General features: G+C 40.2%; 3 protein-coding genes across 13 annotated transcripts; 2 read left to right on the top strand and 1 right to left on the bottom strand.

Annotated features, from left to right (window-relative positions):
* Nucleotides 1–206: 206 nt before the first annotated feature.
* LOC6646091 (GTP-binding protein 1) lies at nt 207–4050 on the top strand. Of its 2 annotated transcripts, none has more exons than XM_047010332.1 (5): nt 207–373; nt 1153–1517; nt 1576–1756; nt 1823–2165; nt 2231–4050. In XM_047010332.1, exons 2-5 carry the CDS (start codon nt 1250–1252, stop codon nt 3494–3496), a joined length of 2058 nt encoding a protein of 685 aa, XP_046866288.1. In that variant the 5' UTR covers nt 207–373; nt 1153–1249; the 3' UTR covers nt 3497–4050. The 2 variants fall into 2 exon arrangements, with proteins under 2 accessions (XP_046866288.1, XP_023033496.1); XM_023177728.2 differs by having other exon boundaries at nt 1150–1517.
* Nucleotides 4051–4084: 34 nt separating this feature from the next.
* Nucleotides 4085–5496, bottom strand: LOC6646092 (ATPase ASNA1 homolog). Its single transcript, XM_002068812.4, has 4 exons — nt 5272–5496; nt 5080–5197; nt 4576–5016; nt 4085–4503 (listed from the first exon to the last, which is right to left on the bottom strand). Exons 1-4 carry the CDS (start codon nt 5385–5387, stop codon nt 4171–4173), a joined length of 1008 nt encoding a protein of 335 aa, XP_002068848.1. The 5' UTR covers nt 5388–5496; the 3' UTR covers nt 4085–4170.
* A 287-nt stretch (nt 5497–5783) lies between these two features.
* Nucleotides 5784–25611, top strand: LOC6646093 (F-actin-uncapping protein LRRC16A). Of its 10 annotated transcripts, none has more exons than XM_047010327.1 (20): nt 5784–6732; nt 16023–16120; nt 16833–16883; nt 16965–17093; nt 17205–17288; nt 17965–18191; nt 18251–18412; nt 18475–18572; nt 18808–18849; nt 19413–19600; nt 19672–19749; nt 19814–21138; nt 21844–22009; nt 22278–22349; nt 22773–22793; nt 23128–23755; nt 23822–24235; nt 24299–24478; nt 24628–25001; nt 25222–25611. In XM_047010327.1, exons 1-20 carry the CDS (start codon nt 6696–6698, stop codon nt 25321–25323), a joined length of 4476 nt encoding a protein of 1491 aa, XP_046866283.1. In that variant the 5' UTR covers nt 5784–6695; the 3' UTR covers nt 25324–25611. The 10 variants fall into 10 exon arrangements, 7 of the variants coding, with proteins under 7 accessions (XP_046866283.1, XP_046866284.1, XP_046866285.1 ...); XM_023177932.2 differs by lacking the exon at nt 5784–6732 and adding an exon at nt 9340–9559; XM_047010328.1 differs by lacking the exon at nt 18808–18849 and having other exon boundaries at nt 5785–6732.
* The last annotated feature ends 1051 nt before the right edge of the window (nt 25612–26662 follow it).

The raw sequence follows: 26662 nt of genomic DNA, 5'->3' as shown, positions 1-26662 counted from the left end.
TTCCACAGCAACAAGTTCCAATTTTTAGAAAAATTTGATTTTTGTTATATGTTAACTCTTATATTGAATTATTTTGTATAAAAAGCTTTTCGAAAACGTCTATTAATTAATTTTAAACATTGGGTTTATTTTTTAACGGATTTAGTTCGTTTCGCCAATTTGACTGAGCGAACTAGTGCTAAGGCCTTGATCACCCTTCGCTATGTACGTGGCTACGAATAAACAGACAGAGCAGGGGAAAACACAATTCACAGAAATTCCCAAATGAAGAGGCACTTTTAGTAGAAGCTAAATTATGTATACCGTAGTGTAATTAAACAACATCCAGAGACCCAGCAATTTACAAAAGTGACAAGCAGAGGCTAAATGAAATGTAAGTGCAAGATGCAGCCGCCTCGGGGCAAACTATAAAAAAAAAACATCCCTTTACTTCACCTTTCACTTTCAATTGCATTATATATGTATGTACATATAGATGTACCTGCTATATGCTAAAATGAGCAGATGATTTTGTTATTTAATGGCAGCCCTCTTACACCTTTTGCTCCCCGCCAACAAAGTGGTAAACAACATTAATTTGTGACAGATTTTGTTTTGTTTTTGCCTATACACACAAACAACACAGTCAAACGCATTGTATATAAGTGTGTGTCTGTGTGTATACATAGATATAAATGTGTGTGTATGGCGCTAAAAATAAATGAATTTTGAATTTCTACAACAACAATTTTCACATATGTGGGCACGTCAACAAATTTTATTATGTAAACCGATCAGCTGTTGAGCAACAAAAACAAAACAAAAAAAACAAAGTGATTATAAGCTATGCCATCGATATCGATAACGATAAATGACTTAACGGTCATTACGCACTCGAATGAAATTCCCCCTCCGACTTGTTGCGCTCTTGCACTTGTTCATCTTCCTTTCTTTCTCTCTTTTGTCGTTCTCTTACTCCATTTTAAAATGCAAGTTTCCTGGAGAATTTCATCATCCTTCTCTATATAAGCCGGTGATTTCGTTTATTCTTCAGTTATTGACATAAAGCAATGACATCGACGCAACAGAAGCCCAAGAAAATAAATGAAAACCAAATGGCTGTAGGCTGAGAGATCCATTTAATTTCATCATCTTGTACATTTCTTCCAGAAGAAGAAAACATCACGCACAACATCTTTAGTCACACCACAAATGATTACCAGAATACATTAATCACCGAACTAAAAGCCAATAGCTGAATCAAATTACAATGAATAATATACAAAATGCGCCCACTACTGCGGCAGTGGGCGTGGGCATTAAGTCCACAAGAAGCAACAACATCTTCAATGGTGTTGTGGAGGAGCAGCAGCAGCAGCAACAACAACAGCAATCCACCGTGGACTACTCTAGTATTAGAGCCAAGGATGTGCTGGTCCAACCGACTTCCGAGCAAATGGAGCTCTTGCGGAAACGCATCTTGGATCGCATAGTAGACAACTGTGGCGAAACCATCTATGAGATTGGAGTGGGCGAGGGTAAGATGAAGATAGGGAAAAGTGTGGAAATAAATGTCCTAACCTAATCGTATTACAGATGGCAGTGATAGTGGCTTGAATCCAGAGCAATTTGCTGCCTCATTTAAGACCATGCAGCAGTTGGCCACCCAAATCGATGCGGATGTGGTCAAGTTAAGGGAAAGGCGAGCGGAGAAGGGACAAACAGCTCAAGTGCTAATACGAAAACACATTGAGACCACCGATTTTATGGAGATACGGTGAGAGAGAAATTTCTCTCTTTCTCCATTTGATCTTAAGTCTAATCTTTAATCAAAATTTTTCAGCGTGGCTGTTGTGGGCAATGTGGATGCTGGTAAATCCACTTTGCTGGGCGTTCTGACCCATGGCGAATTGGATAATGGTCGGGGTCATGCTAGGCAACGGCTATTCCGCCATAAGCATGAGATCGAAAGCGGACGCACTAGCTCCGTGGGCAATGATATACTCGGTTTCGATGGCATTGGCAATGTGGTGAATAAACCAGATCATGGCCATCTCGATTGGGTGAAAATCTGTGAGAAATCATCGAAAGTGATCACTTTCATCGATTTGGCAGGACACGAGCGTTACCTGAAAACCACAGTCTTTGGCATGACTGGTCATGCTCCGGACTTTGGCATGCTAATGGTAAGTTACACCCAAGAGACATTGCCCAAAACACCGTATCTAAGATGTGCTTTTCTGTCTTGTAGATTGGCGCAAATGCTGGCATCATTGGCATGACCAAGGAGCATCTGGGTCTCGCCCTGGCTTTGGCCGTCCCCGTCTTTGTGGTTGTGACCAAAATCGATATGTGTCCACCGAATGTATTGCAGGATAATATGAAGTTACTTTTCAAAATGCTCAAATCCCAGGGATGCCGCAAAGTTCCTGTGGTAGTCCGCACCCAAGATGATGTCGTCCTGAGTGCCACGAATTTTGTTAGCGAACGTTTGTGCCCCATCTTCCAGGTGTCCAATGTCAATGGCGACAATTTGGATCTGCTGAAGGTGTTCCTCAATCTACTGAGCACGCGAATGGCAGGTTCGGAGAATCTACCAGCCGAATTTCAGATCGATGATGTCTACTCGGTCCCAGGCGTGGGCACAGTTGTCTCGGGCACTTGTCTGCAGGGCACGATTCGACTGAATGATGCCCTAATGCTTGGACCCGATGCAGTGGGCTCCTTTGTGCCCATCACCATTAAAAGTATACATCGTAAGCGAATGAATGTCACCCGGGTTCGTTGCGGACAAACGGCAAGCTTCTCGCTGAAGAAGATCAAGCGAGCCTATTTGAGGAAGGGCATGGTTCTGGTATCGCCAGAGCTCAAGCCTCAAGCCTGTTGGGAATTCGAGGGGGAAATACTGGTGCTGCATCATCCCACAACGATCTCGGCCAGATACCAGGCCATGGTGCACTGCGGTAGCATTCGTCAGACAGCCTCCATCATCCACATGTCCAGGGAGTGCTTGCGCACCGGCGACAAAGCCCATGTAAAGTTCCGTTTCATCAAGCAGCCGGAGTACATAAGGGCAGGACAGCGTCTAGTTTTCCGTGAGGGTCGCACCAAGGCGGTTGGTAATATTTTGAAGCCCATGCCACATGCTGCAGCCTCGCCCTATCGCCCCAAGCCAGCCAAAATGCAATCAAGGTCACAACAGAATGGTGGCAGCAACGGCACCAACAATCAACAGCGACAACACGGGCAGGGAAGCAGCTCATCTGGAGCTGCGGCCGCTGGGGAAGAGAAGCATCTTAATGGTGGCGGTGGAGGAGGAGGAGGAAGTGGTGCTGGCGGCGGAGAGAGACGTGAAGGAGCCACTCGAAGGGGTGGCAAACGGAAAAGAAATACCAAACCATCATCAGCCACAGCAGGAGGACAAGCCGCAGCAGGAGGAGTTACAGGATCCAACGGATCCGCTAATCTAGAGGCAGCTGCTCCTCCTCCCCTTTCCGGTCTAAACATAGCAGAGTGAATATAATTTTTACTTAGGTAAGGAAACTGAAAAAAACTTCATAGATCTTTTATTATTTTTTTTTGAGAGAGAGAAAACTATTTTGCTACTGGTTACTGAAAGAAACTACAAAAAAATTGCCGCAAATTACATTAACTAAATATATATATATAAATCGTAAATATATAAATCATCACTTGAGTTTCGTCCACACACACACACACACACAATCACATTAAATGTTCGTTGTTTGCCAAATTGAATTTATAATATTTAATTTTTCACACCCGACTTCGATGACATAAATTTTAAGATTTCTTTAGTTGTAAGATGAAAAAATGATTTTACCCTTAAGGACGAAAAAAATGAATATTGTTCTTTAATTTGACCAAGTCGAAACTAATTTTTATATAAGAATATTCGACTTTTTATTCCAAAAAAAAAAGAAATGAAAAAAAATGTTTAATTTAATCTATGAAAAGTTTCTAAACTAAATTGTTGATTGAAATTGATTTTATCAGTTTTGATTATTGAAAGATCTATCAATAAATGTGTACAATTTGTGTGTGAACCAATTATCCTTAGATATAAATTTCAAGTCGGGTTATATAGACAGTTTTATAGAATTTTATTACGGATGCATTTTTTGTTTTGGGATTTAGTTTACATTTTAGATAGTTAAACTAAATCACTTGCTACTTCTGGTCATTAGTTGCTGGAGGTTCGTAGGGAGTGATGAGGTGCTCGGAGAATGCCTTAATGCCGTCCGATCCACGAACTTCCTTCTCCAACAGTGGCAATTTAATCACATGGAAGTCTTCATACAAATCGGCAATCTGATCCAGATATTTCTCTTGGATCTTGAAGCGGGAAGTACACATGGAGCAGGACTTATGAGTATAGAGCAATTGATTGACAATTATATTGTGGACATCAATGCCGCATTTGGTTAACTCCTGGACAAGACGTTCGGTTTCATAGAGGGAGAAAAATTCCGCTATACACACGCAAACAAAAGTGGTTTGATCCTGCCCAATGAAGATACAAAAAAGAAACAAAATTAACTTGTTTTAAGGGGGGTAACAATTCATCTTTCTTACCGGATTTTGAAACTGTTCATTGACCTGGGATATGACACGCAGCATATCATCCAGTTTCTGGGATAAGGAGTCTGCACTGACATCTGTCATGCCCAGCATGGATACGAATTGCGTTAGTATTGGAGCCACCTTCATTTTAAGACGCAGCAACTTGCCCAGACCCTTCTCCACCACTTGTGGGAAGGCAATCAAGCGTAATGTGTGACCAGTCGGTGCCGTATCAAAGACCACTACGGAGAAATTCATGCCCTTGACCAGTTTCATTACCTCGGCATAGCTCATGGCCTCATCGATGCCGGGCAGGGCATTAATCATCTCCTGCATTACACCCTTGCCGACACGTAGTGCCTCATTCTCGCCATCGAAATACTCTTCAGGAAGCTCATTGAGACCAGCATTTGGATCTATTTCCATGGCAAATAAGTTGTCAAAGCCATTAACCTAACAGTGGAGGAGTAAACATTGCAAATCAATTGGTCTAGCTCCAAGTAAGATTTTTCTTACCTTAGTTGGAACCTTTGTGAACTTCTGATCGAACGCATCTGATATATTGTGAGCCGGATCTGTCGATATAATAAGCACCGAATCACGCTTTTTGGCCAATTGTACGGCCAAACTAGAGCTTTAATTGGATTTTCGTTAGTCATTGTTGTTCTTGTTTGATCTTCTTCTTCCTATTCCACACTTTCTTCTCACCTGCATGTAGTCTTGCCCACACCTCCTTTGCCACCAACAAAGATCCATTTCAACGACTGTTGATCAATCAAATTTTGCAAACTGGGTTCCAATGGCTCTAATGGTTCGTCAACCATATTGTTTTTTTTAATTTGAGACACGTAAGTAAAGCAAATGAATAGACTTTTGCCACAAAAACCTATTGTCAATTTTGGAAATTAAACTAGGGATGGCAAAATAAATCGATAAACTGCACTTAATCGATAATTGTTTAAATACTAGATTCCTCGATTTCGCAGTGTGGCCAGACCTTTAAAAAGTTGCTCTTTTGCTCGACTGGATGGCCGGAGTTTGACTCCTTTGCTCAAGTTCGACTCTTTTGCTCGACTCCATTGCTCGATTCCGACTATTTCTCACGATTTTTACTCTCTTTTGCATGAACTGCGCTCTCGTTGCATGTTGGATCGAGTTGCGACCCCCCTTGCAGTGGCTGTCAAACATAGACGCTTCTAAAACTTTTCAGTGTTTTTTTCTGTTTTGCGAAGTGAGGCTGTTTCGCGCATGTAAAATAATTTATTAATAACAAAAAAAAAAAAAACAGTAGAAATTGTGCGTTTAGTGCGGCGCCAAATCAAAAACAAAAAACTACTGCAAAAATTCAACGAAAAAGAGATATCGCTATACATTTTTATCTTCATCTTTCGATTATATTCAGCCCTTTCTCGTTCTCCTTGTTTTCCGCCAAGAAAAGTGTTCATATTTTCGCTATCAAAAGAAAAATCGCAATTTCCAATATACAAAACGAAAATGCAAAAAACATTGAATTAAAGTTTCCTTGCCAACTGGAAGGAGAGACCGAGCAAATATCGGATCACATCTTAACAAGTGAAAAGTGGGAAAATCTTAATTTTCATCTTCTACTGTTCCGGCGTCTCGTCTCGGTTCTTGCCCGACCCCTAAACCGAGGGTGGAAAAGCGTGAAAAAGAAGAAAAAACCGAATGTGAATGTGTTTGTAGCTGCTTGTGTGTGTGTGTGTGTGTGCGTGCAAGTGTAAATTTCTGTACGTGTGTGTGAAAAGGAAAAATAAATATTAATTCCAAGATTTGAAATCAAATATTGCTCCTGATAACTGCCCTGCCCGGTACGGGATGCAGATACGGATGCGTCGCAGCTGCCCGGATCCAGTTTTTGGGGCGATGTTGTTGTTGTTGTTGTTGCCAGGCGAAGGCGTGTCAGTGTCAAATTAAGCAGCAACAACAACGAATTGGCCCTTTTTTTTCTCCGCTACACTTCTCCTTCTTCGTCATCATCTCCATCGACTGGTGGTTATTCCTGTTTGACTTCATTTTCTCTGGCCCAATCGTTGGATCCTCTCCACTTTCGCCACTGACAAAAAAAACAACAAAAATAAAATCCCCAAAAAAAATAAGCATCAATTTACAAAATGTCGACGCGTTCGCAGTTAACCAAGGACCTGAATGGTGAGTAATCCTGTTTTTTTTCCATCTACCTCTCCTTTAGTTCTTTATTTCTTTATGTCCCATTCGTTTATTGCTTTGCATAACAACAACAACAACAGCAACCAAAATGCAACTGCATCCCCTGTATTTTGGTTTCCTTTCGTTTTTGTTTTGACACCCTTTTTGCAGTTATTTTACAGTTTTCAAATAAGTGACTTGCCAACTGTAAATATTCACTCTCTCTGTCGCTCTTTCTCGCTCTCACTCCCATCTTGTCGAACGTACATGCATAATGTTTATTAGTCACTTTTTTGTTTGTTATTATAAATATTATTCACATTTCTTGTTATCAATACTTTAAAAAAAAGTTCTTTTTCAACGGAAATCGCTTAACGCATGACAGCCCTAATTATGAGGGGAGGGGCGGAGAGGAAGTTCTGCGGTTGTGACTGGTTGGCAGAATCAGAATCGGTCTATATAGAATGACGATTTCGGATTAATTTTGAGTTTATGTTGCATTTTCAAAGGATTTTGTCACACTGTGCCTTCTTTTGGTGTGGGCCTGTTGTCATTTGGTTTCCGTTTTACACTAATTTGATTTGAGTGCAAAAATCTACCGACCCCCCAGAGAGGGGAGTCAAGCCAAGTAAGATGACATAATTCTCCACCCACCATTGCTCATGCTCCCGTTCCTTCCACTTGTATTCCTCCTTTAGTATAGCAGGAAGATTGAGAGAGAGAGAGAGAGACTATTGCATCTTTAGTCCAGGTGGAATAGTTTCTCTCTCTCTCTCTTGCTCCTTCTCTATCTACATCTCCTAATTGTTGTTCTTGCTGTCTGAGTTACTTCCTGCCGCTGTTCGTTTGTATCCCTCTCTCTCTCTGTGCCAATTAGCCTGCTCTAGAGAAAACTGTTAAAGTTGCATTAACTAAACCCGTAATTAAGGCATCTAACCAAAATGCATCAAGGCGAATGATGGGTGCATTGCATCATTAGTAAACCCATGAGATCATCTTACCCACAGTTAACGGGGATAACCGGTTAATCAGTTAATGTTTAATCGGTTATTCTTATTACATAATCCGCTCTCTCTGTAATTGAAGAAGAAAAACAGATTTCAATTTATTTTCACCGGCTACCGGCCAACTGTGCAGGAATTTAGATCGCTTCACGCTTCAAGCTCTTTGGCCCAATTAAGCATTGACAATTTTATTTATGATATAGCTTGTTGTTGTTCCCCTGGTTGTTGTTGTTGTTGATGTTGCAGTGCTCCAAAATAAACTCGATTCGGTTAGCTGCCGCTGTTTTGTTTCTGGTTGCACCCGAAACTCAATTAGGCATTGAAACGAATGAAAAGACACCGCTGGGCTTGTGATTTATGAAGGAAGGGGGGGTAGAGCAGAGAGTGGAGTCCTCTTTGGTTGATCTGTTTGTGTTTGGACACCTGCCACCTGCTAATGCAATACCAAACTAAACCCCCTTCAAAGTGTTTCAAGCACACACATTCTTAAAAGTTAGAGAAAACAACATAAATTTAAGGCGTGGTGGCAACAGGAAAGCAAATCGCGATAGTCTTATCGTAAATTTGGCATTACTTAAAAGTCTATACATATGTATATTATTTACACAGACCAACACACAAAACATGAGGCCAATCCCTGATTGGCCTGTGTTATAAGCAGTATATATGTAAGTTCATTCCAAAAATGTCTAATTTCCAAAAAGTTTCTTAAATTTGAAGCCAAATTTGCAATTGCTTTGAAGTCAATTCAAATGTATTCAAAATGGCTTTTATCTACTTTACTCTTGAGATCTATGTACATCTTTATAAAGTTATATGTCTTATATAGTGTATATCAAGTTACAATTCTCAATTGGTTTTAGTGTTGAAGTAGTGGAATGGCCTTGCAATTCTAGTGTGGTTAACAGTTCTGCTGATAAGAAAACTTGGCTGTTCGTAAAATAGAGACAACCTGCTCATTTTTTGTTTTCCCGAAAATGATCTCAAACCTGCTCATTCGGAAGATTGAAATAAAATAGGTTGCTAATAAAAATGTCAGAGTTTTCTTTTAATTGCAATTTTCTTTTGGCTTTGAGCCTAATCTAACCCATATACATATGTACTTATGAATTACTCTACAGATGACATAGGGAAATCAAAAGTATGTATTTCTATTGATATAAATTTAAGTTCTTAAAAGTCTTGAATGCTATTTTACACATCGAACGAATTTTGAACCTTTTGGAAATTTAAAATTTGATTTCCCTCATGAATTTAGCAAGTTTCATACTAGGCCGACCTCTACAACATTTTTGCTATTGGGATCACCCTGTTTATTTCTGAACGGAACAAAGTAAATCACTTGCTGAGCTTTTCTCTCTCTCACTCTCCAAGACGATTGACAATTTCGCACTCTTTGTGCTCTATCTCTCTCTTTCTCTCTCATGGAAGAGGGGAGGGTAATGATAATACTCCCACCACCACAATGCCAAACTGATAAGAAGCGATCGTTTGCTATTTGGGCTTGTGGTCTTTGGGTCTGTCTCAGTTTTAAAATTGATGGCAACGGGCTTTAAGGCGAAAAACGAAATTTACTGCAAATCTAGTAAGAATTGCAACGTGTCGACGCTCCTTGGCCTTTCGGCGTTGGCTATCTATCTATTAATCGTTGATAGTGTTGATTTTGTGGCAGTGCTGATGCAGCGGAGGAATGGGGAAAGAAAGCATTATGTACACAAACGAGATGATGAATCATATCGATCAGTATTTGCGGCGCATTATGGAGTACCAGATACGCGATGTATTGAAGAAGACCTCCAAACTGCGACGCAGCAGCGTCGATGAAGGTGAGACCGAGAGACGTGGCGACGCGGTGGGGGCGGGGGGATTGGAGTGCGTCATGCATTTGACCAAGATACAGCAGTTCTAGCGGTTTGTTTTTGCACTTTATAAAACGTTTCTGCCCCACGACGATGACCACAAGACGACCAGATCAGACCAGACCGCACCTTCTTTATTGTTTATTGTTTTTGTTGTTGTGAGTTCAACGGAAATTGACTTGTTGAAAGTTTATAGCTGACGTTGTTGTTGTTGGTGTTGCCATTGTTTGTTTTTGTGTTCAAAGGCTTATCGTACCCTGAAATGGTGTTAAATATAACCTTTTGATGGAATCTCTGAGGCATGAAAATCAATCAATTCGATTGAATGACCATTGCTTACCTCAATTTGTTGGCATAATTAGCCCCAATTGCTAAATGTTATCAGTCCCCCTTGAAAGGCCAACCAACTGATGTTAGTTTTGATAAGAAAGTGGAATACTGATAAGGTAAAAAAGCGTCGTTTCATTATAGGCATGAGCCACTGTGCCATTGACCAAGCTCTTTGTGGATGGAATGGGATGGAAATGTTGTGTTGCAATCTAAAGCCAATATTTATGGCTGCGTGTGAAAAAATGCAAAACTATTTGAAATTTAAAGTTTTACGTTTGATATTGTTTGTTAATGGGCGTTGGCGTTTGCAGCAGCTGAAATAAAAGCTTTGACCTCCTGTTTGACCTACATACACGCACACACACACACAGAGATGAGTGTGGATGGCCCAATCAAAATGGCCGCTGCTCAATAATTTATGCAAAGCAATTAAGTGAATAATGCAAACTTAAATGGCAAAATAAATGAATGCTGAGAGAGAAGCAATTAGCAAACATATTAAATGATATCTTTCTCTCACACTATGCTCTCTCCCGCTCGCTCTCTGTTACTCTCACCTGCTGCTCCAGTTGGTTATCCTTGTGCCTCATTAGTGGTTAATGCCACACTCCAAAATCTATGCCAGACAATTTGGAGTAGACGAAAGTTGGCAACACCAAGAAATAAGACAGAAATTATGTGAAAACTAGTTTGGCAACATTTGAAAAAGAAATAGCAAAAAGAACTTCCAGCAAAGCCAAAAAAAAGAAAAAAATCTTTTGCTGCTCCATTTTATTCCCATTATGAAGCCATCTCTCTCCCTCTCTCTCTTGGTCTCTATCTCTTTTTGGGTGAAATTGTGTCAACCAGCCACAGAGGCAGCAGCAGCAAGTGCCGATGATGTTAAAGCCGCTGACAGAGACGCATCCCTGACCTGCTGTCGCTGCCAACGCTGACGAAGCGTCGCTGCTTTGGCCAGTTGAAAAGAACCTGTCGCTTTCTATTACACATACACTTGTCTACCTCCTTCCCACCCTCCCTCTATCCATCCCTCGCAACAACGAAAATTGCGCTTCATATAAGTTGCTTGTGTTTTTGAGGTCAAATGAATTTGGATTAAGCCTCGTTTGCTCTATAAAAAAAGCGAAAAAGGTGTTGGCGGAACAAAAGCGAAAAAAAAAAACTGAACTAAACAATTTCAATTACAGTTTTAATTACAATAGCACCAGAGACAGAGACAGCTGTGGCCTCTGTTCAAGTCAGCTGTTTCTCTCCCCCGCAATCTACATAAGACCGCCTACTCCTTCTTCTGCATCTTGAACGTCGTCTTCACTCTTTGTGCAAAAATAATTAACATAACGTAAAGTAATCACAAAGTTGTGTAAAGAAAAACGAAAATCAAAATTGTTCGTTTAACTTTCTTTTGTGTTGTTGTCAAAAGAGAGTTAGAGAGAGAGTAGAGAGGGAGATGGGGAGCAACACAATGAAAGAAAAAGACGAAGAGTTAAAAAGACCTTGCCATTGTTTGGGTTGTCTGCTTTTGTTGTTGTTGTCTTTTGCTGATATTTCAGCGAGCTTTCTTGTATCTTTCTCTCACTCTCTTTCTCTCCCTCTCTTGTGTGAGTGTGCGTGTTGATGCACGTTCGTTACAGATCCGCAGTCAAGTCTTCTGGCGCCCCGAGGCTAAATCGGGCTAAATACAATAATTATTAGACTGCATAAAGAAAGTATTTATTAACAATATCGCGATTGTTAAATGATAAATCAGCATATTTTCAAGACCTTGTCTTACAGTTTGTTCCCCACTGATGATGCCAAAGATTCTGTTATCAAATAAACAAACTTATAACCTGAACCTGTCTGTCAGGCTTTCATTCTTCAGGGAAAACAGAAAAAATAAAACGTCTTTAAGTACCAGTCACGAAAATAAGTTAAATGAATTCCTCTCATTTCTATGCAAAAAAGAGTTGTTTATTTTTCTTTAGAAAAAAATGGCCTACAGATAATATCAATCAGTATAATTTTTGGTAGACCAATTGGAAACCAATTTAAATCGATGATCTTATGTATAATGAAAGCCTAGCTACAGGTAGAGAATATATATTTCTACGGATCTGGGCATATATGTAAAATAGGTACTGTTATTCTCCCCTAGAATATGCAATACACACTGGATGAATTTATCTTTCTTGACTTTAACATATACAATAATGAATAACTAAATATGCAATAATGATAAGAAAGCCAGGGCAAGTCAATCCTCTACCTGATTATACGTATAAAACAAGTTTTACGCTTAAATTCCGAGGCTTTTCCCAAGCGATAACCATATGGGATAACTTGCTTAGTTATTGCATTTTGACATTTTGCTTGTTACATTATGGGAATATTTCTTTGTATTATTAGCACACTTGAAAATTATTTACCCAGTAACTGAACTAGAAAAAGTTGTCATCAAAAAAAATCTTGTACGATTATCCGTTGAGTTAATAAATAGTACGTACTTACATATGTATGTATGTCTTAAATTTATGATCTCCACAAACTACGATTAGATTTTGGCGCCCTTTATGGTCTTTACAGCTTATCTGACTCTTGCTACGTCACTCCCCAAATACAGGTGGCGGGTGGGGTAATGCAAGTTTAAGTGTGACTGTCAAACTGTAGAACAGTTTTTCCATTGTCTGCATATTGCATTTGTTGACAAGTTTGAACACAGTTTGTTTTTTTTATAAGAGTTCAAAGTTTGCCTGTGACTCACTGAGTGAGGGTGCAGATGGGTGTGAGTGTGTGTGTGTGTGTGTGATGTTTGCATAGCCAACAATAACTACGATGATGATGACGACAGCGAACTGCAGACAATGTTCATTTAACAAACTGCAACTACAAAACGGACGTTATTATAAAAAACTCTCAATACAGTGACGGAATTGCATGCTTCGTCGCCCTGAAATGTGAGCTTCTCTTTTTTTGGCTTCCAACATTTAATTAGCAATTAGGTATACGCACAGTTTTCCAACAATAATAATCGTACAGACACAATAAAATTATGACTGAAAAGTTAATATTTTTCTCACGATACATTTTAAAGGAATAAAAAAAAAAAAGGAAGGATCAAATGTTAATCGACCTTGAAAATTTATTGGCAGTTTTTAAGATTTTTTAGGTTTCAAATTTTACGATTACATATTATTCGCCCTAGGCCTACTCTAGTCTTGATGCAAATCCGGCACTGCTCCCGCACACTTGCACATGTAATTTTAGTTCTTGTTGTAGGATATAAAGTATTTTGAACTCGTGTAATCCTTCTCGTTCTCCCATTGTGCTGAGCTTTGCGGCTGTTGCTGCAGTAAAAAGTTCATTCAAAATTGGGTCACACACTCAAACGTTTTTTTTTGTTGGTTTTTGGCCAGCTTAGATCCTGTTGCCAAATCCAAGTAGGGACCAGGCCACCTACACCATGTGTATGCTCAGCCGCATCCGCAACAGCCAAATGTGTGCAGAAACTTTTTTGACAATCTTGTTAGAATTTGGTTCTTTGACCCTAAAGCAGATTATCGACGACAGAACGAGTGTAAAAAGAGGACGGGGTCAAAAACTTGGGCAGATAGGTGGCTAAGTAGCAAAATGGAACCGCACAAATCGAACCAGATAACCACAATTTTCAATTAAAGTCGAATTTCCTCCGATGCGGAAATAGAGCCGCCGGCGAAGCGACATAAGAGTGTAAGAGGGGCAAGAGAGAAAATAGATGAGATAGGTGTAGACCAGACAGGTAATTTGGATTTAGTTGTCGTCAGTACTGTATGAACGAAAAGTTCTTGTACAAGATGACCCTTGAAAATTCCTTAAATTCTGTCAGCTGTACAAAGACTTTGTTGATCTACTGTCATGCACTTGTCATCATTTTCTTGTCATAGTGCCCCGCTATATCAAAAGAAAGAGAAGCGGCACTCAAGCTACCGTTACTATGTAACGAGAGCGCGACGAAGTATGAGAGACAGAGAGAGTGTCTCTCTGTGTGTGTGTGTGTGTGTGTGTGTTTGTGTGAGTTGATGAGATGGAGAGATTGTAAGTTGGGGAGGGTGGTGGGAGGCCAAGTTCATTCACATTTCAACGCGCAAGCTCTCAAGTCTGCAATTAAGCGAATCAGTCAGTCAGTCAGTCACTTAGTCAAATGTTTTGTTGTTGTCTTTTCGTGCTGCTTGATTTTTGATGCGTGCCAACATGTCCTAACATGTCTCAACAAACCATAAAGCCATCAAGGCAAGTGTCGCTGTTTGGTGAGAGTGGTCAAGAAGAAAGGGGTGGGGTGGGGTTGGGTTGGTGGTCAGGTGTCTAGTGTCTCCTTGGCATGCAAATCCACTTGCTATCACCAACTACTTTCCCCCACACCAACATTTAATGTTTTTAAAGTAAACCAAACTATCTTTTGGCTACTACTACGACAGCATACATACATATGTATGTACATACATACATAAATGTAAATCAAAACAATTTTCTTCAAGTGTTGCGCTGTAGGCAAAAAACTTTTGCCCAAGAGCTTTGACTTTGTCATTGTCTTCTTCTATCGCCCTTTTTACTTGTCAGGGTGAGATTGGGGTTGGGAGGGGGGAAGAGCATTTGATATTTCAGACATTTCAATTCCATTTCGTCCTCTTTTATATCCCTTCCCCATACTCCTCCCTCTCTCTTATGCTTTGTTGTTGTTGTTGCTGTTGTCGTTGTGGAACATGCTTAGACAAGGAGTCATAACTGTAAGCATACTTGAGATTTGGCATGCCTGTCGCATGACATAATAATGCCTTCTCCTTTACCTCACCCCCTCAAACAAACCCACCTCTAACCCAACTCCTTCTATCGCCTTCTCCTGTCGCTCTCTCTCTGTCTTGCTTTTGTCAACTGCGACTGCAAAATTTCTCACTCTGAATAATTCGTCATCGTTTGAGCGCGGTGGGGAGCAAGAGAGATAGAGAGAGAGGTAAAAGAAGACATTAAGGCGTGGGGGAATCTCTTTGTGTATATTTTGCACAGGGACGGATTCTCGAATAGGTTAGGTTAACAGGGCGAAATATTGACGCTAGAGAATAGATATAGAATTTATTTAAGATATCCTTTTTACTCTTATGTTCGGAACATTCCTACTACTACCGAAGGATTATTCGTTTCGCCTACTCTCGCAGCTTGAAGTTTATCATACAGGTTTTAAATGTAATTACCTTACAAGTCTTATGAATAAAACTAATTTAAGCACTATTTAGATATCATTTGTCATTACGTATTCTATAGCCAGTACGTTGGAGAACCTTGTCAATCAAAAACAAGTTAATTTCGTTCCGGTTGCGAGTATAAGTTTTCCCCCTCAATTTTCTGGTTGTCCGCTAATAATAATTCTTGTAAATTACCTAAATTACCTCCTAACTTAAAATAGAATAATAATAAAAATGTCTGGAACTATGTATTGATGGAAATAACTTTTAATTTTTATAACTAAAAGGCAAAGGGTTTAAAGTCTACTGAATTTGGTGTAATTCAGCTCAAGTGGAAATTCTTTCATCATCCGGGAATATATTTGGCCTGAATCTGTATTTATATATACCCGTTTTCATCTCTTACTAATTAACCCTCGCACAAATTAGAAGAAATTGCTAAACTAATCAAGAATTTGGGTCAAAATCTCTTTAAGTTTGTAATCTTCTTTGGCCTAGGGCTTCATTAGATGCGCTCCTGTGTATATGAGTGTGAGGGTATGCTAAGTAGCTGTTGGTGCTGCTGCAATGAAAATAAAAAGGTGGCCACAGGGAGGATGTGGGAGGATGGGTTGACTGCTTGCTTGGTGGTTGGAGGTGGGCATTGTCGTCGACATTTGATGATTGCCTTCATATAAGCGGGGCCGGCATCTACGTGTTTCGTTTGAAAACTGATTTCGCATGATATAATACACGAATTGTGCATGCTAAAAACGATATACATAGATACATTAACATATCTATATAATATTGTCAGACAATTGTTTGTTGTTATAATTATAATCAAGAATTGTATATGACTCATTTAAGTTTTACCCCCGACGATTATTTCATTTTCTATCTCTCTCTCTCTCTGTCTCTGTTTGCAGAAAGCGTCAAATCCTTATTGGGTCGCCATACAAAGATACTTGTGAAATATATGGTTAAATTGGAAACGAAAGGCGATAAAACAGAAAATCGTGTATTGGTAAGTTTAATAGCAACTGCTAATTGGGACTCCTCCCATCATAATTATCATCATCAGCAAGTCATGTGCGTGTGGCATGCCCCACTAGAGATGCAGAAGAAGAGGTCGGTCTCTCCATCAAAAATAAATTAAATTTTTTCCATAGCAGTTCTTTGTATTGTTTTTTTTTTTGTTATTTGGTCAAGAGTAACAACCCTGGCCACCTGGTGTAAATAAATGAGACATAAACCAGATTGTTTTAAAGATTTCTTTGTCTGATAATCCCAAAGGGTCATACCGACCAGATATTGTTCTTTAAACTTAATTAAAATTCAAAAAGTGCTACTGAAAGTTCCGAATGGATGGTCTCTCCTTTGGAGTGGGTGGTAAATTTCATTGTAATTGATATTTTATAGCATACTTAGCGGCGTCTGCCCTTTACCCTGGCCCATTCTATGCTAATTTCTTGGCTGGCCGACTGGAAAATTGATTTGTGCAAAAGCCGCTTAAAAGGTGACTGAGACAAAGTGTCCAATTACCAAAGTCAAAGTAAAAAAGAAGGCGGGGGAGGGCAAAAAGTGTCGATAAAGGAATCTTCTTTTCTGCATTTAACTAAATACCTAAATGAATTAAAGCCCTCACTTTGATTTCCAATCAAAGAGATGGACTACTCAAAGGAATCTCTCTTTCTCTCTGTCTCCTTCACCCGCTAATAACATTATTTATTTCGCAGGTCTTTACGCCAGTTCGCATTTACTTACTTAGTGCCAAAGTGCCCACCAAGGTGAGTATAAGAAGAGCAAGTCGACAGACAGACAGAAGCGAGTAAGTTAATCCAATTAAAATGTTCTCCACTCACATACAGATCGAATGCCATTTCCACTATCTGGATATTGTTGGTGTCGAGAGTAAAAAGTCCACGCATTTTTCCATTGTCACAAGCGATCGGCCATACTCGTTTGTAACCACCGGAGATGCGGGCAATTTCAGTTCGGTAGGTGCCACCCATCTTTCTCTCCCTCTCTCTTTCTCTCCCTCTCGATCTATCTCTGTATACAATTTACTATAATTTTAGACCACTTAAAATTATTATTCTACTTTTCAGAATGCTGATGTCATACTAACCGACTTGGCATCGGCCATTAAGCAAATATTTCCAACAGTTCCTCTCAAATATATCATCAAAAAGGTACCTATATATAATATATAACATAAGCTATCTATCAGAAAGTTAACTGGATCTCCTATATACATAGTATCTGCTTGTCTACATACATTTGTTCTAAATCTTAAAGTCGTTGTGTTTTTTGTCTGACACTTGAGACTACTAAACGGCAACTGCATGTGGGTTGCGGGTGACTTTAATTAAAGTTTTAATTTAATATTTAATGAATTGCTGTTTTCATGTGCCTGCTGCTGTTCTCTATAATATTTCACCCATTTGATGAGCCCCTCGGTAGGAGGCCTTCATTAATTAAGCTATTTAAGCTTTAAATGCATAAATGTTGTACTCATTGTCATGCTATCTGCTTTGCATGGAGTTGAGAATTCAATGCATATGTATTATTGCTGATCCAAAGACCGATTAAACATAGTTTTCACAATTTAATGATTATAATTTTATCAACTTGAATGTGGGTCGCCTTGTGAATCAGTTCACTTGAAGTCTTGAAACATATAGAGTGCTAGTTTTACGAGTATTATCACCAATTAGCGAAAAGAGACAATGACATGTGTGGTTAATTGTCACAGGACACGCAAGTAGCAAGTGTCCTTTTTTGTTGTAGTAATAAAAACTGTAGAGATAACAGAACTGAAAACTCTTTTTGCACTTCGTTTAACCATTTTGTTTTCTGCTCTTACAGATCGATATCCAACCACCGGAACGTGAAACCATTTTCTCTGAAGAATTTCGACCCTCCGATCCTCGTAATGTGGGACCTTGCGGTGGATTTAGTGCTCAATATGCCTGCATGTGTGATTTCCATGGTGTACCCTATCGTGAGGAGGTTGCCTGGGATGTCGATACGATTTATTTGTCGCACGACACAAGAGTTCTCAATTTACGAGACTTTGATCACTTGGAACCAAAGTGAGTGGGCGTAAAACGAAAATGTAAAAGCACTAATTAATATTATTCATTTTCTGCAGAGACTTGATGGCCATTGTTTCCGCCTTGGAATATAATACATTCTTTCGTGGTCTAAAGGCTGCCCATATGCGTCTTTCGAATGAGACTTTGGAACGTATTCTACATGTGCTCAAGCGTTCAATGTGGCTGGAGGAGCTGCATTTGGAGGCCTTAGGTTTAAGGTTAGCTCAGTTTAGTTTCGATTCGAGTATCTTATGGAATATTAATTGTGAATCCTTTGCAGAGGTGATTTTTTGAACAAACTATCGACATCTGTGATCTCGAATAGCAATCCCGCCATTCGCACCATCGATCTGAGTCATAATATAATAGAGGATAAAGGTGCGTATATAGTAAGACAATATAGATAAACAGCCCGCACTATGGACAAATGGATATATCCTCCTGATCCACCCCTAATTGCCCTAGTCTAGTCTAGTTTGTGGAAACCAATTAATCCAATATTGTCTTTCACTTTTGTTGTTCATTTCTCTCTCTGTTCTCCAATGTTTTTGTTTAATTGTTAATCTTTTGACCCATCACACATATGCACTTGTGTGTGCGTGTGTGTGTGTAGGAGCCAGCTCACTGTGCGCCCTACTCGGAAAGATTGTACAAGGTTTGACAGAGCCACATAGATGATATATGTAGGACTGTGCCTTTAAAAAGAACTGCCCAAAATCAACTCGAAAAGAAAATTTGTTAATTTAGAAAATGATTGGGATAAAAAAAATATATCCCAAGCAGTTCCTTTTTGGACACAGTTCATCAGAACATAAACATTTGCCATGCATTCTCATTGTTCATTGTTCATAAATGTTATTATTATTAATGTTGTTGTTGTTCATGTTATTCTTATGCATATTTAATAATCAATATTTGTGATCCCCATTGGTGTGACCTTTGTCGGTTGAATCTAATCTAATCTTCTCTGAATTGGTCTCTGCTGCTTCTTCTCCTCATCTCTCTCTTGCTAACTTAATCCACCGACAAGGGCCACCAAGAGGGATATCATTTGCTATTTTTCTGCTTGTTTTTTGTAACAAACACAATTGGCATAATCAAAATGAAAATTCCTCAGATCCATTTTCCTTCCATTGCTTCATTTTCTTCAATATCATTGTTCAGCCATTGTTTGACTTCGTTTTACTAATATAAATCTCTGTACTTTCCTACCTTAAGGAGCCATTCACCTGGCCCCACCCATAGCCAAGGTGTCCAAGGGACTCTGTAAGCTGGCATTGGCTCACTGTGGTCTCACCTCGAAAGGCGTCAATCAGATGTCACATTCCCTGACGGTCAATCAAAGTATAGCCAATTCGCTCACGTATTTAGATTTAAGTGGCAATAGTCTCAAAGATGACATAACGGTAAGCAGTAAGCAGATCCTTTTTCTATAACTTAAATTAAACTAAATTGATTTCCTTTTGTTTTCATTTAGAACCTGCACAACTTTCTGGCTCAGCCAAACGTTTTGGAGCACTTGGATCTGGCATCGACTGATATAATACTGGAGAATGTGAGTGGAAACGTAAAAATGGATTAATTTTTACCTCTCTCTTATTATCCACTTTCTCTTTCAGTTGTTTGGAGCTTTATTGCGCGGCTGTGCCACGCATTTGGCCCATCTGAATGTGTCGCACAATTCGTTTAGCACCAAAAAGGGCAAGGAGATACCTCCCTCGTTTAAGCAGTTCTTCACCAGCTCATTGAGCCTAAAGCATTTGAATATTGCCGGCTGTAAGCTTCCCATGGAGGCATTAAAGAATCTGCTTCTCGGCTTAGCCTGCAATGAGTCGACGGCAGGTCTGCACTTGGATCTAAGCAGCAATACGCTGGGCACCCAAGGTGCCCATGTGCTCGAGTCCTGCATACATGGCGTGCGAGTTTTGCAGAGTCTGGACATTAGTGAGAATCAACTGGATGCTGAATTGGCTCCCGTGTTGACGGCCATTTCGAAAAATCCATCGATTCGGACACTGCTTTTGTGTCGCAGCTTGACGGGCATGAAACCCAAACACATTCCCCCCGTAATGGACGCCTTGGTCAATCTGATACAGAAGGATGATTTCCCACTGGCCGAGCTAATGCTGTCGGAGAATAAACTGAAGCATGATCTCCACGATTTTATCAATGCCCTGGGCAGCAATCAGAGTCTCCAGAAGCTGGATATAAGTGGCAACTTCATGGGCGATGTGGGAGCTCGTCTGTTGGCCAAGGCTCTGCAGATTAACAATCGTCTGCGTACCATTTACATGGACAAGAACAATGTAACGTTGCAGGGCTATGCGGATATAGTCTATGCCCTGGAGCACAATCACAGCATGCGTCACATACCATTCCCCGTCTTTGATATTGCCCCGCATCTAAAGAATCATCCGGACAAGACGGATGCTGTGATGCGCAAAATGCAGGAACTCTTGCAACGCAATTGCAATGGCTTGAAGCGCAGCAATGGCCAAGCATTTCGGTTGCAGCATGGCTTTATGTTGTCCTCCACTCATCAGCTGGTAGACAAACTTGTGGCCGAGACTCAGGATACCATTTCCATTGCCAAGGGCGGAGGCGGCGACAGTGTGTCGGCTGTCCAGCGTCTCATAACCGACGCCGAGAACTGCAAACAGTTGATGCCCAAATTGCAGGAAGCAGTGCGCAGTGATTCGCATCCCATCGAAATGAAATTGACCCGTGTGGCCAGCGAGCTGAGCTACACGATCAAGAGCTATCTGGAGGAAACTCTAGAGACCATGATACGTACTGGCATCGAGCAATGCCCCAAAACTCTGGGCAATCAGATTGTGGTCCAGGATTTGCGTAAAGCTCTCGCCGAGCGGCTGGTAGTACCCGAGGAATTTCTTCAGACTTGTTTGCTCAACAATGCGGGCAGCGAGATAATGAATAAAGTTAGGTGAGTTTGACTCCAGACTAGCCCTAAGGGACTAGGCATGAATCAGATGAAAGTTTTTTTGGTATTAGTTAGAGTTTGAGAGGCATTGTGATTGTTTGCTTAACCAAAACATGTTGAGTTTGCAAATATTTGAGATCGAGTTTTCTGCTTTGGTCTCTCTCCATCTTTTAATCACTCTTCCGATTCTCTCTCTCTCATTATGCAAACACGAAATGACAATTTCCGCACTTGCTAGAGAGAATAGTTGTTTGTCTGTATGTGTATAGACGGGTAGGTTAGTGTAGGTGTGTGTGTGTCGGTGAGAGAGAGAGGAAGCCACACTCTTAGATAAGATTAAGCAAACATCAAAAAAAAGAAAAACAAAAATAATATGTAGATACACATAACTGAAATTGAACAGCTGAATGCAGTTCCATTTGGAGTCAAACGTCTGACCAGTCTCTCCGCCGTCGCCTCCGTCGGCAATTTCTGTGTGGGATTCCCTAAAAAAATGGGTCTGGGTTGTTTTTTGTGCTGTTGCTTTGGCAATAAAGGATCAGCCAGGCAGCAGGCTGCCTATAAAGAGTGTCCCGATGAAGAGTTGGAACCAGAAACAAACTCAAAAGTTGAATCATTAGAATCATCAACCATTCACAAGTACTTACTAATTATTGCAATTCCAAAGAAAACCTTCTAAAAACTCGACTTTGTTGTTTGTCTTTGCAGTGAAATTGAGCAATCATTGGCATCGGCCATATCGGATAGAGCTACGGATGAAGTGCTGGAGGCCTTGACACGCTATCGCCGTGGCCTGGGCATTGCCGAGTCGCCATCGGTGCTGCTAATGGACGAACCGCAGACCCCCGACATTGTGCGCAGTCGATCGAGCCATGTAAGTTGCGACGAGGTGCTCACTCATGATGATGTCAGTGTGCCTTAAGCCCCATGGAAAGCCACTTTCGTTTTCTGTTCCACAAAATAATCGAACCCAACAAAAAAAAAAAAAAAAAATTAGAACATTTGTGTACTTCGATTGAACTGAAATTGGTTCATGCTGCCTGTCGTCGCTTAGTCTGTTATCAGCATGAAACTGATTAAATATTTTTTGGATGGCCCTAAGTAGTAATTTTTGGTTTCTGTTGTCATACTTTTGTTTTTAGGATACTGATGGTCTAATAATACGACCAGGACGTGGCTCTATCTTATCCAAATCGGGATTGGAATCACCCACTGTAAGTGTTGAAAATTTGTCGCTACCCAAATGGATGCAATAATCAAAAAACAGATCGAGTGCCAAATTACAATAAAGAATTTAAAAAAATCATCCATCAAAAGTATCAATCATAATCATCAAATCATCCATATAAACATATATCTTAGAAAACACACAATACTATATAGAATTTTATATATACACGTCACTCATGTTCATTATTTCATTCTCGTCTTCGTCTGCGCATCTTCTTCTCCTGACACGATCTGATAACGAAACAAATCGCTCTTTATGTGCTGTATAATATATATATATATATATGTGTATATGTGTAATCTATCTATAAATCAAACTATATATATCTCCAACCTTATCTTCAATCATTTACATATATAAAATGCAATTTAAAAAACTAAAAAAAATCACACACAAAAAAAAAAAGAAATTGGAATATCTGAACCTTGTAAGTAGTTGTTTTTGTGTCCACTCTAATTTCATCTTTGTTAAGTTTACAAAAAAAATTTGAATTTTCAATGCAAATTATATAGTTTATATCCAATCTATCAACTATATCCATCCCCCTCTCTACTCTATATGTATGTAGTAGAATTTAAAATTGGTTTTTTCTTTCTTTTGTTTTAGTTGATTCCATAGTATTCATTTCCTGTTTGTTTCCCCTTTTCCCCGTTTCCATTTTCCATTGATTTCCATTTGAAATAAGTTACCCGTTTTTCCCGCAAGATTGATCCCAACTCTGTCTCGCTCTCGTTTCTCTCTGTGTAAACTCATTCCTTTAGGCCACACCGCATTTGCCTACCAAACGCCGATCCGTTGGCCGTAAAGTGCGTCCCCAGTCGGTGGTGGAGAATCTCAGTTTGAGCCACATACCCGATCTCTTGGAGTCACCCTCATCGCATCGCTCATCCAGCTCGCATCAGTTGTCAGGAGCCTTGTCGCGAGGAGGCGGTGGTGCCGCCGCTATGGCGGGGCACGGAAACGGAGCCATTGGCAATAGCAATATGACCGACAGTAGCCTGCTAACCGCCGATGATGGAGGTGGCGATGAATGCTGCGATTCCATTACTGAGCTGCCCAGCGCTTCATTTCAGCTGCAGCATTTGGTCAAAGGACGCCCCAAGCGGGCTAAGACGCGAGCACCCACCCGTCCCTTGGTCAATGCCGAAGGGTTGGCAGGTCGGGAGATTGGCGAGGGATTGGAACATTTTTTCCGTCCCGGTTCGGTTACCCCCACCACATTGACGCCCCTTGTTTCGCCCACATCAGAGGAGTGCAGTTCATTGTCCTTTGTCGATAGCCCCACCATGAGTCGAGATGGCAATGGACACATGACATCAGAGGAGACCACACCCATTCTGGAAGAGCGCCGACCAATCAAATTGGAACGCCAATCGCCTCTGCTAAAAAGTAAGTATTATAGATAATGGAATCCAGCATCAGATGTTGATATATATTTTGTATTCCTCTCCTTAGGCGCTTCTTGGGCAACACGTTCCCGTTCCACAGACAACTTGGAGAAATATTCTCCTTTGGTTGGACGTAAATCACCGCTGGTCAAGATGAGAACAGAAGGGGGCGCCGGCTCTGGCTCTGGCGAGGACGCAACCGCTGGAGGAGGACTGCTGAAGGCGGCAAGCGCACGTGGCGAGGACAAGATGCGTTCACCGAGTAGCGATTCAATTAGGAATAGTGCAACGAGCAGCGGAGATGGAAGTGTCATTGTTAAGACAGGCAATGGCATACTACGCACTCCCATTGTCCTACAGAAGCCACGTCCCTGGTCGGTGGTTGGTCCAGGTGAACCGAAAAATGCAACCGGCTCCGAGCTGGGCAATGGTCAGGCCACAAGTGACTCGCAGAAGACCACGCCAGAGAAATTGGATGACGGTGAGTAGCTACTGAAGAGGCATCTGCGAACATGTTACAAATATCTTTTCTACCTTTCTGTAGATGTTCCCGAAGTGGTTGCCTTCTGCAAGAGCAGCGGCGGTGGTTCTATTGTGGGCATAACACCGGGCATAGCCATAGCAGCTGGCGGCAGTGGAGGAGGCAGCATTGTGGGCATCACCCCGGGAGCAGCTCTCGAAAAGAAATCGGTGCGCGAACTGGCCGCAGGTCTCAATCGTCTGGGTAAGTTTGATGGAGCTCGAAATGATGCATGCCGCCTGCTTGTAGGTAGTACTCTAGTAGTTGCTCTTGATTTCTTTTGTTTTGTATCTTATTGATTTTCCTATGTTTTATTTATTTAAATTTGATCTTTTATTGCCTGTAAAACTTAGAACTTCCCCTCAAGCCACCTGTTATGCCAAGAACCATATTGGGCACATCGAATCTGCGCTCCACGAGCAGTAATTCCAGCAGCACCTCAGTCTCATCAACTTCCTCCACTAGCACCACCACTTCTTCCTCATCCTCCTCAACCACAACAACAACAGTATTAAATACTAGCAGCCAGTTTGAATCAGAAGAGTCAGTCACCAGCACAAGCAGCAGGACAACAAGCAAATTGAGCAGCAGCTCAGCTCAGAGCAGAGCCTGTGCTAGCCTCATTAGCAATGAAATATTAAGTATACGCAATGGTTCCGCCTCCAGTTGTGCCGAAAGTGGAGCCCTCAAACGCATTGCTGGCAAGGAGATCTCAACACTGTTCGAGGTTTGATTGAAGCCAGCCTGCCAACCTGCAAAACCATCACAACTTCTCATTCCTTCTATTGGCCACGTCGTCGTCGTCCTTTCACCTCATCTGCATCAGCCTTTTGTATTCTGTTGCTTGCTTAGTTTACTTGTTGCTTGCATGTCATGTAAATGTACCAACTCGATAAGATTTTAAATTTCCAACTAACAAATACTTTCTCTTACTCCCACCCATTTAGGAGACATTAGTTAAGGGTCTACAACGAGACGACTTGGAGCGTTCATCCTTTAGAACTGCTGCGCCCTACACAAAGCAAGAAGAGGATGTCGTTGAGTTATAAAATGTCTAGAGAAACATTCCTAACCCTCACCCTCGTTGGCACCACAACCACCTTCACACCATCCACCACCAATCCGATCAAGCAACCATCTTGGATCACTGATCTCCACATCGAGAAGGAGACAACTAGAGGTTGCCACCTACTTATATATATATATACATATATTCGTACTGAGAAAGGGAAATGATTAATTAATATTTTATGTGCAATTTGGCGCTCTTGTGTATTTGTTTTCATTTGGCCAATTCTTTTTTACTGAATGAACGTGATTTATTTATTTATAACCTATATATATACATACATACATCTATATATATATATATATATACATATGGGTATATATACTACATATATACTTTTTACCTTTTTGATCCCGAAATGATCGTTTTTGTGTGTACTATATTTTATGTTATATATATATATTTTTTTTAAAACAAATGAGTTAAGTGCCAATTATATACAACAAAAGAAAACAAAACAAAAAAAAATTATGTATTCTAAGCGCTTAAAAAAACAAAAAATAAAACTAACAGAATATTATGGATAACGCAATTAAGATCCAATGGCAGTTAAAGAACAAAATTTTATGCCATTCGGATAATTAAGTAAACTGTGCGCGTATCTTTAAATCTAAACCTAAAACTTTAAACAAATTTAAATGAAATACAATATTTTTTATAACTGCTTCCAAGAAAACAAAAACCAAATTAATATTAATAATTATTGAAAATGTTTCGAGATCCAAATCCGCGTTGCACCAAATATTCGAAACAAAACAACTTCCAATTAATTCCTTTAAAATTTATTGAAATTTGCAAAGGAAAACAATAAAATAAAAACAAATTTTATCGCTTCGAATATTTGGCTGGATCGTGGACAACTTCTTAGACCTTTTCTTTGTTTTTTGTTTAGTTTTCAGTTTTATCGTTTTTTTTTTATTTCTCTAGTATTACAAGGACAATCCGTTTCGATGCATTTAATATTACGTATTACGTTAGTTGTCACACAAAACAAAGTTAACAATTTAGTCTAAGCAACTCCGAATTGCTATGAATGCATTTAAGGATTTACAATAAAAAAAAAACTATCAGTATTTGTGGCTGATCAAGTTCAATATATAGGAATTATGTAGAATGCACCATCCAACACAACACAAATCCAATCCAGAATCAATTTATTCAACCGGATCCCCCAAAGAAACCCAACTAAAGCACCACCCACACCACCACCGAATGGAAAAAATGAATTCCCATAGTTGGCTCTCCAAGGATTTGCCATTCCAACTTTACTAAGAATTAAAATTTAACAAAATCGAACGAATAAATAACGAAAAAACTTA

Source organism: Drosophila willistoni (genome assembly GCF_018902025.1).
Source record: "Drosophila willistoni isolate 14030-0811.24 chromosome 2L unlocalized genomic scaffold, UCI_dwil_1.1 Seg72.1, whole genome shotgun sequence".
Classification (NCBI taxonomy): Eukaryota; Metazoa; Arthropoda; class Insecta; order Diptera; family Drosophilidae; genus Drosophila; species Drosophila willistoni.
This window is presented reverse-complemented; position numbering and strand designations above follow the sequence as displayed.

What these genes read in the sequence shown, in the direction of transcription:
- LOC6646092 (XM_002068812.4), bottom strand. Translation starts at nt 5,387, where the DNA reads ATGGTTGACGAACCATTAGAGCCATTGGAACCCAGTTTGCAAAATTTG. An exon ending in TCACAAAGGTTCCAACTAAG is followed by an intron (nt 5,017 to 5,079) that starts GTAAGAAAAATC and finishes CTCCACTGTTAG; the next exon opens with GTTAATGGCTTTGACAACTT. An exon ending in ATGAACAGTTTCAAAATCCG is followed by an intron (nt 4,504 to 4,575) that starts GTAAGAAAGATG and finishes TTCATTGGGCAG; the next exon opens with GATCAAACCACTTTTGTTTG.
- LOC6646093 (XM_023177932.2), top strand. Translation starts at nt 9,424, where the DNA reads ATGGGGAAAGAAAGCATTATGTACACAAACGAGATGATGAATCATATC. An exon ending in CGGGATTGGAATCACCCACT is followed by an intron (nt 22,350 to 22,772) that starts GTAAGTGTTGAA and finishes AAAAAAAAAAAG; the next exon opens with AAATTGGAATATCTGAACCT. An exon ending in AGATCTCAACACTGTTCGAG is followed by an intron (nt 25,002 to 25,221) that starts GTTTGATTGAAG and finishes CCACCCATTTAG; the next exon opens with GAGACATTAGTTAAGGGTCT.
- LOC6646091 (XM_047010332.1), top strand. Translation starts at nt 1,250, where the DNA reads ATGAATAATATACAAAATGCGCCCACTACTGCGGCAGTGGGCGTGGGC. An exon ending in TGAGATTGGAGTGGGCGAGG is followed by an intron (nt 1,518 to 1,575) that starts GTAAGATGAAGA and finishes ATCGTATTACAG; the next exon opens with ATGGCAGTGATAGTGGCTTG. An exon ending in CGGACTTTGGCATGCTAATG is followed by an intron (nt 2,166 to 2,230) that starts GTAAGTTACACC and finishes TCTGTCTTGTAG; the next exon opens with ATTGGCGCAAATGCTGGCAT.